Here is a 12,519-nt window from a genome sequence, read left to right on the forward strand (position 1 = left end):
TCACTGGGATCTGACTTTTTCTACTTGGGCAGCCTGGATCTCCCTGGTGACCGCTCTGCTGCTGGTGCTGGGCCTCAGCGCCCTCCTGGGCCTGCTGCTACTGAGGTGGCAGTTTCCTGCCTACTACAGGTACCGTCCCGGTCAAGCAGAGACAGTCCTTTGTGGGGGTCGACCGGACGTCTCCAAACATGTATCCTGGGTCTCAGTGACACCCCATCTCTGAACAACCCCACGCACACCAGCTGCTTCCTGCATGTTCCCCCAGGGAGTCTCACCACCTCCTTACCCTCTAACATGCCCTCTGTTCTGGACACCTCAAACAGCCCCACCTCCTGTCTCCCACCCCAGGAGTGGTTACTCTCCACCCCTCACCCAGACTGTCTAGGCACCTCCTCCCCCTTGGCCAGTCTGGTCTGATCTGGTCATTTCACCTCCTGAACCTTGCTCAAACAATGGCCCTCTTTCTTTAGCCCTTAGACACTACCTGACTTAAGAAAAAAGAGCCTCTTCTCTCTCTGACCTAGCCTCACACAGCCACCAGAATAATCTTTCTGGAGTGCACACATGAACTTATCATTCCCCTTCTTAAATCTCATTAGCACCCGAGACAGAGCCCAGATTCTAGAATGGCAAGTCAGACTTGGCCAAGCCTGGCCCCCTGCCTGCTTTACCAGCAACACATCTGCCTTACCAAACTGTTGGTGACTTCTTCCTCAGTCAGGCAGTTTTACTTCTCAGTGCCTTTGCACAATGCCCCTTCTGCCAGGCATATCCTGCCTGGGTGACTACTACCCATTTATTTCTAAATAACTAACTGTCTTGACCCACTGCTAGGAATGTGTGCTAACCTTCCCCTACTGGCTACTCTCTTTGTGCCCAGTACAGACTTCATAACACCGGTTGCATTTTACTGCATCTATTTCTGTACATGTCTTCCTTGTGCCTTATTTGGTTACCTTTAAATCCTCAGCACAGTGCCTGACAAATAGCAGACCTTTAAATAAATGTGATTAATGGGTACACATTTATATAGAAGACTAGGCTGAGGAGAAACGTTTCTGGAAGTTACAAAGAATAGCATCCATACCACCTTGGTCCTTCAATGGTAGTATCTCTTTAAGTTCAAAGACTTAGCTCTCTTTAAACATATATTTATCAAAACTTTTTTTAAGATTTATTTATTTATACATACAGATCTGGGGTACATGCTAGAGGTGCAGAGGCTGTGGGAGGATTCACCAGAGACAGAGTGGGGGGCAGAACAAGCAGATTGACAGAATACACTGCTGAGGGGAGCAGCGGGCGGGTCAGGAGAGGTCTGCTGTGCCATGTGGGTCACCTCCAGGGCAGGGACTGAACTCACACTGAAGCGGCTACAGCTGGCTTAAAGTGCTGCGCTTTAATCCATTGCACCACCAGGGAGGGCCCTATCTGAACTTTTAATCCACTCATTCATCTGTATGAGCAGACTGAAATGTAGCCACGTATAGGTAGCCAGACATAACAAAAAAGCTGGTGGGGTGGAGGGTTGTTGAAATGGGAGGTGGTGCTGTTGAGCCAAGGATATTCATTCGGCTCCTTTTCCCTATTTACCAAATGCGTCATTCCTTCCTTCCTGGAGAAATATGAGAGGTCATTGAAGAAGCTCCAAATGTCATTCAAATAGTCTCTCTGTGGAAATCTGAGCCTAAAGGATTGGAGGTTCCCCAACATGCCTTACTCCATGCGCTTTCCAGAGCAACCACTCTCCTCAGTAGCAATATTAAGCCCCACTTCTTCTCTGTATTCATTCATTCAGCTAATTTATTGAGCACCTACTATAGGCCAGACAGTGTTCTACATCATGGAGATACAGGAATGAGCAAATAGACAAACATTTTGCATTTGTGGAGCATTCCAGTCCGGTGAAACACAAAATATAAATAGTGTAATAAATAGTATACTCCATATAATAGTATAATAAATATTCAGTAAGCAAGTATTTTTAAAAAGATGATAAGGTAGAGGAAACAGTGATGGGGAAGTGAGGAGATACTAGTTACAGCTATTTTAGAAGGCACCTCTGTCAGAATAACATTCAAGCAGAAACCTGAATGAAAAGTGGGAACAAACTGAATATTCCAGGCAGAAAGAAAAGAAAATATAAAGGCTCTGAAGTAGGAATGTTTGAGGATAATCTGTACCAGCCTGTGTGGAATGAACCTCCCTATCACTGATTTCTCTCCCTCACTTAAGATTTCCTTTAAAAAAAAATATTTATTTATGCATATAAGAATTGGGGTACAGGCCAGAGGTGCAGGGGCAGTGAGAGGATTCACCAGAGACAGTGGAGAGCAGAACAGGCTGACTGAACACACTGCTGAGGGGAGCAGCAGGCAGGACAGGAGAGGTCTGCCGCGCCATGTGGGTCAGCTCCCTGGCTGGCTCAAACTGCAGATAGATAGCTTTACAGTCCTGTGCTTTAACCCCTTGTGCCACCGGGAGGGCACCTACGTTTTCCCTTTCACCCGTACTCTCCTACCTTATTTTATTCCCTGGACTCTATTCTCACCTGTCTACAAGTATTCCCCTAGCTGACTGCCTCCTCACCCCCATACCAGTGCTCTATTCCTTCCTAGTTCACTTACTCTCCTGACTGGGTCTCCTTTGCTTTCTCCCCAAGGAGCCTGAGGCACGCCCTGTGGCCCTCACTTCCAGACCTGCACCGGGTCCTGGGCCAGTACCTTAGTGATACTGCGGCATTGAGTTCGGTGAGTGCACTCTCCTCCCCACCAACCCCGCCACCACATCCTGCTGGAGCTGCATCCTCGCCCCTTCAACACATCTTTTCCAAGATCTTTGCCCACCAGTGTACCTTCCCCAGGCCCTAACCCCAGCCAGACTCTTCTTATTGCACAATTGAGGTCCTCCTCCATAGGATCTGTTCTAATCCAGACCCCTCTCCCCCCAGCTCTCCCAGCCCAAGGCTGTCGTCTCAGATGTCTATGAGGAAGTGGAACCCAGTCTCCTGGAAATTCTACCTAGGTCCAGAGAGAAGACCTCCTTGCCTCTCTGCTCCTCCCAGACCCAGAGGGACTACCGAGCATTGCAGCCTTCCTGTCTGGGGACCATGCCCCTGACTATGTGCCCACTCACGGCTGAGTCTGGGTCCTCCTGCACCACTCACATCGCCAACCATTCCTACTTACCATTAAGCTGTTGGGCTCCTCACCCCCAGTACCCTGGGCAGATCCAAACCCTCTAGCTCTAGCTTCCAATCCTCCCTACCCCACCCAACCCCAGGACACAAGTATCTTAGACCTCATTTCCATCCCCTCATTTCCATACTGTCCCAATTGGGCTTCGGAACACTGAGCTTGCAGTCCCCTCGCTAACAGCCATCCAAGTCCTTCTCTGCTCAGGCAAGGATCATTTCACTAAGCTCCTCTAACTTTTACCTTCTTTCTCTCTCCTCTTTAAAATCCTTAAAAACAAAAAACAAAAAAAACCCTGTATTTTCCCCTTTGCTTTTCAAACTAATTAGTTCCCCTACTACCATATGGCTCATGGTAAGGTTCACCTCAAGCTTCCTAACTGATAGATCTAGGAGGATCTTGTTACACTGGATCTTGTTAACCCTCAATTTATTTGATCTCTTGGTGGCATTTGTCATGCTGACTGTTCATTTCACCTTTAAATATTTTCCTACCTTGGCTTCTATGCCATCAGCATCTCTCCTGTTTCTGCTCCTGCCTCACTGAGTATGAGAGTTAAGAGTATGAACTGTAGTGTCAGAACTGGGTTCAATTCTTTTCTTTCCCACATGCTCCATGAACAACTTTGAACAAGTAACTTGGAGCCTTTGAACCTTAGTTCCCTCATCTAGAAGGTGGGAGTGATAATAGAACCCCATACAATTGTGAAAAGGATTAAGTGAGATAATCTAAGTAAAGCACAGTGCCTAGGATACAGTGTTTAATGTATCTGAATTACTGTAATCATTCCTTTCTGAGTTTTTATCCTAGTATCTGTCCACCCCCTAATTATTGCAGTCCCTCCCTCAAGAATCCTTTTGTTGTTGCTGTCGTTTTGTTTTGTTTTGCTTCTTACTATTCACTTATGACAAATATTCCACATCCATGACTCTCCCCATCAGAAGTTCTCAGACACAATGCTGGCCATCTTGGCCAGATGGATAATGGCGTCAGTCATTGTGCTCACCCAGCCTGCCAATGACCTCGCAAATGGTGTAGGTTTTAAATTGGCCTTCGAACCTGCCACTCATCAACTTCTGCCACGTTCATGCAAATGGACATGTGGTCCTTGGTGCCGATGATGCAGTTTCTGGCAGAGCATTTCGGCAGATACAGGTCCATGAACTCACCAGAGTCTTTCTGCATGGTGAGGGAGACCTGGTGCCTCCAGGCCCAGAATAAGCAGTAGCAGGGGTGGGAGGAGGAAGGCTGTGCCTCCACCCTCCCCCACCACACCCTGTCCCACCCTGCAGCCCTGCAAGAATCCACTTAACAGTCTCTGCAGTCCCATCTATTTGCATGGCCATCCCACTGAGCTGACTACTCCAAATTTCCTAGCTCCAACCCAGACCTCTCCTACAGTAATTGTAATGCCTTATGCAAGTGACTATTTACAAGTCTGTTTTCTACTAGATTGTGAGTTCCTAGAGGGCAAGGACCATGATTTATTTGTCCACAACCCCACTCCCCAGCCCCTACCAGCGCCTAGAGTAGTACCTGGTGCGCGAGAGTAGGCCTTCAATAAATTTTTTCTAAATGAATAGAATCTTTCCGTACTTTCCCACTGTAACCCCACGCCAACCTACCTCAGCCTCTGAGTCATTCATAGCAGTACTAATAGTGTGTGCTTATGCCATTCTGGTTATGGGTTCCCTCAATCCATTCAGTTCTCATTGCAGAAATAGATGGCATACTCAAAGTTGGTAACTTGATGAGATTTGATGAAGGGCATATTTATAAAGATGAGGCAGGATTGAAGAAAAGTACTCCAGGGCTAACAACACTTGGGAGCTGATACTACCCCTAGGCATCAAAAAGAGTGGTTACTCAACCTGGAGAGAGTAGCTGTAAGAGAGCTTCCTGGCAGCAGATGGCCATTATTATAGAGATACAGCTAATCATCTGATGTAGGGATGGGGGTGTGGGAATAACTCACTCTCCTCCTACCATCTGATCTCTGTGTTATTTTGCTAGCACTGCTATAAGAAAGTACAAGCTTGGTGGTTTACAAAATAATTTTTTTTTTGTCTCACAGTTCTGGAGGCTAGAAGTTCAAGGTGTCAAGGAGCAGCATTAGTTCCTTCTGAAACCTGTGAGAAAGAGTCTTCCATGCCTTTCCCCCAATTTCTGGTATTTTCCTGGAAATCTTCGTTGTTCCTTAGCTAGGGTATTCTTCACTTTGCATTCTCCCTGTATCTGTGTCCACATTTTAAATGGGACACCAGCCATATAACATTATGGTCCAATGACTTCACCAGATGCATTAACATCTGCAGTGACTCTGTTTCCCAATATGGTCACACTTGGAAGTTCTGGGGTTAGGAATTCAACATGCATTTAGCGGGGGACACAATTCATGATACTCTCCCATTCCTTATGTCCTGACCACTTTACCTCCTAATTCCATCTCCTCTGCTCCATCTTCACTGACTGTTATTGCAGCCTTCTAATATCTCTGCCTCTGGTCTCTCCTTAAATCCAACCTGTATGTTGCTTCCAGATTGATCTGCCTATTCATCTTACTCCTTACTTCTAAGTCTTTAACTTGACTCTTCAGAATCTGAACTTTTTCTTTTCTATTATTTCCCTAGATGAGGATTAAAAATGTGAACGCAATGATGCCAAGCACAGTAAGTACTCAGTGCTTACTGAGCTCTTATAATTATTCCAAATGGGCTGTTTCATCACCTGAAAATCACCTATATTTTATTCCTTCCATGGCGGAGTTTCTCCTATCTAACCAGTTCCTTGTTGGCTAATCTGTCTCTAGAGTACCTTATTTTCCTTCTGTCCAACCTAAGTAAAAGTGATCTTTCTTAGATTGGAAAAGCGCCCTGTATTTTCTTTCCATGTCTTCCTAGGGAAGGTACAAGGTTTCCTTATTCTACCAGCTGGCCTCTTTTATCTTTCCTGATCTTTTGTCTTCACCTTCAAATATGCATAGACCTTTTAATGTTGGTGTTTCCCAAGCTCTGAACACTACCCTTTTCACTCCCAAGTTTCTTACACAAGTGGCCTGTGTTTGCTCCCCATTCTTTTTCTGCAACCTCTTTCAAATGGAACCCAAGCACCCACTCTCTGATCCTACTCTTTCCAAGGTCACTGATGATTTCTCAATGGCCAAATCTGACTTCTGTCATCATTCTGCTTGATCATTTTGCATTATAATAGAACTCACTCTTCATGTAATGTAACCTCCACTAGCTTCTTTCATACCTCTACTTTATAATGCACAAAATCCCTGAGGCTGTACACTTATTTACTCTCTCCTTTTCTTGTACAGTTACCCTTACTCCAAAAACTGCAAATTGCTAGTCATACCCTCAGATACAGTTCTGTAAGGCCCTTTCCTATATGGAATCTTCATTGATGCCACAATAACTGGCAGGTAAAATACAAATTTCTTAGTTTACAGTTAAGGCCCTTATCAGCTTGACTTTAGACTGTCTTTTCAATGTCCTCTGGGGTTCAAGGGCTCCACATTTCCAACCCCAGGACACTTAACTCCTTGTTTTCTAAAGTGAATGGAAATAGAGAACATGACTGCTTCAAAGTTAAAAATAACAATATTAACTTTGGGCTAGGAGAACCAGATTTTTCCATCATCAGTGTGGATCTTAGGCTCACAACTGAAAATGTGATCTTGCCAGCCTCTCTCTTGGACAGGACACTGGATAGTAAGGAGCACAGGGGCTTGACAGTTTGGCACCTTGGCTTAGTATTATGGGCTTTGAGCCAAGACTGACTCTTTCTGACCCCGATTCCCTTTCAGTAAAAAGGGATTAGAGTACAGCCTTAGGGAGCAGGAGTAACCCAAGAATGTATGTAAACAGTAGTTAGCTGATGGCCAATAAATAGCACCCACTATTACTTTTATGATTTCAGCGTCACCTCTAAGATTATTCAAACAGTTCACCCAGGTCATTATTAGAGCACTGAACTGAACTGGAATCAGAACAAGATTCCCCACCATTTGCTGTGACCTGGGTCAAATCATCCCCACCTCCCCCTTCTGTTTCTTCTTTTGTGAAGTATGGGCATGTTGCCAGTAAGAGTAGGGTGCATGCACAGACTGACTGGTAGCTGATTCCCCACATCCCCAAAGCCCCGTGGAGGGGATCCACAGGGCGGCCCATTTTATCTTCCAGATCAGCAGGAATGAATCTTGATCCTTTTTCTTGACCTTAAGGAATCATGCCTCTTTCATCTTCCCCTAAACACACGCGCTTTCCTTCCAGGCAGCGCTGTGGCCGGCACTGAGCAAACAGGCCATACCTTCGAACCAGTTCTGGCCTTCTGGCCCCAAAGCTGCAAAACGCCTTCCCCATCCCCCCCTGCCCACGGCTGTGCGCCCCTAGCCTTCCCCTTCTCTGGGAGGCTCGAGTGCGTTAGGCCACTCCGCCGAGCTCTGTACTAATGTATCATCATAACTATGACCCACGCTCAGACTTCAAGAGTGAGGAGCGGGTGAGGGGAAGCAGAGGAATGAATGGAAGAGATTCCGGAATGCAGAGGCGGCGAAGGCGGGGCCCCGGAGGGCCCGGCCCCGCCCCTTGACGGCCCCGGCCTCGCCCCCGGCGGGCTCGGCCCCGCCCCTCAGGCTTGCAGATGCCTTTTCCCCTTATTCTTCAAATCTCGCTCCCTGTCAATTTCTCGTGAGATCTGTGACTTAAGCCGGAAGACCCGCCCCTTAGGCGGTAGGAGCCAATGGGAGAGGGCAACGGTTGAGACGGTTGGGTTTTGAAGGAGCCAATGAGTGCTCGAAGCGGAGAGTTTAAGACGTACGGGTCGAGCTTCGTCAGGGCTGTCCGGAATTGGAGCCTGCTTGAGGGCAAACGGGAGAGTCTACGGGCTGCAGCCGAGGAGGGGCCGCGGCCGGCGTGCGCTTCGACCCAGAGCACGGTCACTGCTCCTTGCAGGGCTCTGCAGGGCTCCCTTCCGAGGACCCCCTCCCCTCCGGACGCCCCCATGGCGCAGTTCGTGTTCGAGAGTGACCTGCACTCGCTGCTTCAGCTGGACGCACCCATCCCCAATGCACCGCCCGCTCGCTGGCAGCGCAAAGCCAAGGATGCGGCGGGGCCCGCCCCCTCCCCCATGCGGGCTGCCAACCGATCCCACAGCGCCGGCAGGACCCCGGGGCGAACTCCTGGTTTGTAGAGTGCGGCGGGACGCGGGAGGAAGAGGGGGAGCAGACTTAGTGCCTCCTCCCCCCGGGCCTGGTCAGACTGGCTTCCCTCTGCCTGCCCCAGGTAAATCCAGCTCTAAGAGTCAGACCACTCCCAGCAAGCCTGGCGGTGACCGCTATATCCCCCATCGCAGTGCTTCCCAGATGGAGGTGGCCAGCTTCCTCCTGAGCAAGGAGAACCAGCCAGAAAACAGCCAGACGCCCACCAAGAAGGTAGGTGTCCCGGCGAGGCTGACGGTAGGGGACCTATCAGTGGACCTTGGGTGATGCCATTCCACCTCCTCCTCCTGTGCCAGGAACATCAGAAAGCCTGGGCTTTAAACTTGAACGGTTTCGATGTGGAGGAAGCCAAGATCCTTCGGCTCAGTGGGAAACCGCAGAATGCCCCAGAGGGTAAGACTGAAATTCTTGGGAGGTGGCAGCGCCTCCCCAGGGCTGAGGGGAGATGCCTGGTTGTTCCTCTCACCAGCGACTGGGAAGGGAAGTGCTGATCCAGCTTTCCATGCAAGGGGTGGGAGGGGCATGGCACGGAGGCTGCAGTATTCCACTGTCCAAACTAAACCCACGGTTGCCACAGGTTACCAGAACAGACTGAAAGTACTCTATAGCCAAAAGGCCACTCCTGGCTCCAGCCGGAAGACCTGCCGTTACATTCCTTCCCTGCCAGACCGCATCCTGGATGCCCCCGAAATCCGGAATGACTACTGTAAGTGCAGCCTTTGCCCAGTGGATGGAGAAAGGGCCCAGGGACAAGGCAAGCAAGCTAAAGCATGCTTTTCCCTTCCCCTCTGGCAGACCTAAATCTTGTGGACTGGAGCTCTGGAAACGTCCTGGCCGTGGCGCTGGACAACAGTGTGTATTTGTGGAGTGCTAGCTCGGGTGACATCCTGCAGCTGCTCCAAATGGAACAGCCTGGGGAGTATGTATCTTCTGTAGCCTGGATCAAAGAAGGCAACTACCTGGCTGTGGGCACCAGCAGTGCTGAGGTGCAGGTGAGACTTGTCCCTGTGCTGCAGCTCTTTTGCCTCCAGACCCAGGGGGGTTGCCCAGCAGGAGGATGTTAATTCTGAGTCCCGAACTCTGATTTCTAGCTGTGGGATGTGCAACAGCAGAAACGGCTCCGCAACATGACCAGTCATTCTGCCCGAGTCGGCTCCCTATGTTGGAATAGCTATATCCTGTCCAGGTCAGTGATTCTCGCTATGACATAATCCATTTATGGATAATCTAGTTAGGATTGTTGCCCACTCTCCCTCAACTGTATATCTGTAAACTGAGGCAGCACAGCCTGCTTCTTGTGTTTGACACTGGCACAGAACTTGATTCCCTTATCTTCCACAGTGGCTCACGCTCTGGCCATATCCACCATCATGATGTTCGTGTAGCAGAACACCACGTGGCCACACTGAGTGGCCACAGCCAGGAAGTATGTGGACTGCGCTGGGCCCCAGATGGACGACATTTGGCCAGTGGTGGCAACGATAACTTGGTCAATGTGTGGCCCAGTGCTCCTGGAGAAGGTGGCTGGGTTCCCCTGCAGACATTCACCCAGCATCAGGGGGCAGTCAAGGTGAATTTAGGGGTGGGGCTGGAGCCTTTGCAGACCCTCAGCCAGAACCTGGGGACTGTTAAAGGTAGATAGATGGAATGGTGGGGTTGAAGTGGGTTAATCTATGACTCCTGTACCTCCTTGTCTCACTGATTTTAATCTGACCTCACCTCTCCCATCTAGGCTGTAGCTTGGTGTCCCTGGCAGTCCAATGTCCTCGCAACCGGAGGGGGCACCAGTGACCGACACATTCGCATCTGGAACGTCTGCTCTGGGGCCTGTCTGAGTGCTGTGGATGCCCATTCCCAGGTAGTCTTATTCCAGCTTCCCCCTTAGAGATGTGTTCTTACTCTATTATATACACTTCAAGAGCAGCCATGTCCCTTTCTGTGACTTTGCCAAGTCTGTATCCTGATGATTCCTGAACTTCTGACTCAGACCCATAGGTCCAACAGTCTGTGGCTTATCTCTAGTCCTGTGTCCTATAGGGATGCCCCAGTATGTCCCAGATTAAACTTGTCAGTTCCCTTTGTATTGAAAATCTACTCAGATCTGAAAAACCTAGATTCTCATCCTCCTCATCTATTCGTCAAGACTGGTCATTTTTAACTCAGTATCTGTCCCTTCGGCTGCACCCTTTCCAGCCGAGGCGCACTGCACTGGTACCAGCATTCCTATCTCTTTGTATCTGTCTATTGTATTGGTCTGGATGGCCTGTTAGTGTTCTCCTTTAAACCCTGTAATAGCCCCCACCCCCATCACCTATAGCATATGATCTAAGCCCACTAGAATGATCCTTGAGGCCCTTCCTTGCTTGTACATTTCCCTAGATCAACTTTGTAGCACCTGTCAGGGTGCCTTACATTAGAATGGTCTTAATTCTGATTTAGCAGCATTAGTCCTGTGTCATTCTCATGCTAGCCCCTCTCCATAGGTGTGCTCCATCCTCTGGTCTCCCCACTACAAGGAGCTCATCTCAGGCCATGGCTTTGCCCAGAACCAGCTGGTTATTTGGAAGTACCCAACCATGGCCAAGGTGGCTGAGCTCAAAGGTAGGTGCTAAATGAAATGGACACAAAAGACCACGTATGTATGACTATATGAAAAGTCGCAGACAAGGCAGATGCAGAGAAAGAAAACAGATTAATTGGTTGCCACAGACTTAAAGAAAGAGGATAGTGACTTGATGAGGTGATGAAAATGTTCTGGACAGCTATGACGGTTGTACAACTTTGAGTGTGCTAAAACTAATGACTTGCACACGTTAGAAATCTCAATTAGCTGTAATAAACAAAACCCAAAAAAGGTAGGTGGCCCTAAGAACTGGAAGGTAGCAGTACATCTGCATTCACTGAACAGCTCTCACCTTTTCCTCCTCTGCCCAGGCCACACAGCCCGGGTCCTGAGTCTGACCATGAGTCCAGATGGGGCCACGGTGGCATCAGCCGCAGCAGACGAGACCCTGCGGCTATGGCGCTGCTTTGAGCTGGACCCTGCGCGCCGGCGGGAGAGGGAAAAGGCCAGTGCGGCCAAAAGCAGCCTCATCCACCAAGGCATCCGCTGAGGACCACCGCAACACCTTTAGTATTTTTTGTTTTTTTATTTTTCTAATAAAGTCGCATCTCCTCCCTGTCTTCTTGCATGATCTTGGTGTCAGCAGCCTTCCCAGAGTCCCAGTGATCAGAGGGCTAGGCAGGCTGTGGGAACTGTGATTATCCCCCTGCTTACAGACGCAGCAGGCTTTGTGTACCCCCACCTCCTCTGTTGACACATGCACACACACAGCCTCAGTCGTTTCCTCTGTCACTTTTAATGAAGACAAAGTGAGTGAGCAGCCTCCACAGGCTGTATTCCCAGGCCCCCCCACCTACTCTGACCTTTGGCCAAGAAGCTCCTGCTACAGTTATGGAGTGGAGGAGGGAGGCTGAGTCCACAGTGACAGATTATTGCTGACCTCTTCAGTGTGAGGAAAAAAGGCCACAAGACCCTGGTGGGGGCCAGCCCTGAGTGCTCCTCTCCCAAGTTTAAGGCAGGGAGGGGGGAGTAAGTGTCCAACCCTTTCAGCCCCTATCTCCAGGGCATTGAGGCCACATCCCTGGGGCTGGCCGGGGGAAGTGGGTGAGGAACGGAAGCAGTGGTCCCTGTACCAGCTGTGGGGAGGGAAGGGCCATCCCCTGCCCAGTCCTGACCACATAAGCCCTGGTCGCAGGTGTAGGTGGAGAGGACGCTGACGGATGCTGCCCAAGGTGCAGTCCTGAGGCACTTAGGTGGGCGCCTAGCTAAGCCACGATACTCAGTTGGCCTTGACCTTGGCAGTACCTGGTGCTCCATTCTGCTGAAGTGCACGGGGCAGCCGCTTGCCTTTAGTGTAAGAATGATACCAGAAATTGGAGAAGAGCACAAAGAAGATGGTGCCGTACATCCAGATGAGGTGGATGATGACTGGGTACTGGTAGTTACAGCTGGGCATGAAGTAGTACTGGGAGATGTGCAGGGATACCAGGACAAACTGGATCTAGGAGAGGAAGGGGGGGTTAGAAGGGTGCGGGGGG

At 49.5% G+C, this 12,519-nt stretch overlaps 2 protein-coding genes across 6 annotated transcripts in view; one reads left to right on the plus strand and one right to left on the minus strand.

Annotated features, from left to right (window-relative positions):
• The window catches only part of LOC101624772 (thrombopoietin receptor), a 21,334-nt gene extending 9,741 nt beyond the window's left edge, over positions 1-11,593 (plus strand). Inside the window, exons 10-22 of one of the 2 annotated variants that reach the window (XM_012722266.1) lie at positions 33-129; positions 2,663-2,750; positions 2,951-3,024; positions 8,153-8,382; positions 8,483-8,631; positions 8,715-8,811; positions 8,996-9,124; positions 9,214-9,410; positions 9,510-9,604; positions 9,760-9,988; positions 10,151-10,276; positions 10,902-11,019; positions 11,353-11,593. In XM_012722266.1, the coding sequence (XP_012577720.1) occupies positions 33-129; positions 2,663-2,750; positions 2,951-3,024; positions 8,153-8,382; positions 8,483-8,631; positions 8,715-8,811; positions 8,996-9,124; positions 9,214-9,410; positions 9,510-9,604; positions 9,760-9,988; positions 10,151-10,276; positions 10,902-11,019; positions 11,353-11,531 (1,808 nt within the window). In that variant the 3' untranslated portion in view covers positions 11,532-11,593. Of the gene's footprint in view, positions 1-32; positions 130-2,662; positions 2,751-2,950; positions 4,124-8,152; positions 8,383-8,482; positions 8,632-8,714; positions 8,812-8,995; positions 9,125-9,213; positions 9,411-9,509; positions 9,605-9,759; positions 9,989-10,150; positions 10,277-10,901; positions 11,020-11,352 lie in introns of those variants that run through there. The other variant, XM_004679464.2, reaches the window with a different exon arrangement.
• A 165-nt stretch (positions 11,594-11,758) lies between these two features.
• Positions 11,759-12,519, minus strand: part of ELOVL1 (ELOVL fatty acid elongase 1) — a 4,927-nt gene continuing 4,166 nt past the window's right edge. For all 4 annotated transcript variants that reach the window (XM_004678885.2, XM_012722269.1, XM_012722267.1 and 1 more), the window contains exon 8: positions 11,759-12,482. In XM_004678885.2, the coding sequence (XP_004678942.1) occupies positions 12,261-12,482 (222 nt within the window). In that variant the 3' untranslated portion in view covers positions 11,759-12,260. The remainder of the gene's footprint in view (positions 12,483-12,519) is intronic.

This window comes from Condylura cristata, unplaced genomic scaffold, assembly GCF_000260355.1.
Source record: "Condylura cristata isolate star-nosed mole 26May11 unplaced genomic scaffold, ConCri1.0 scaffold00008, whole genome shotgun sequence".
Classification (NCBI taxonomy): domain Eukaryota; kingdom Metazoa; phylum Chordata; class Mammalia; order Eulipotyphla; family Talpidae; genus Condylura; species Condylura cristata.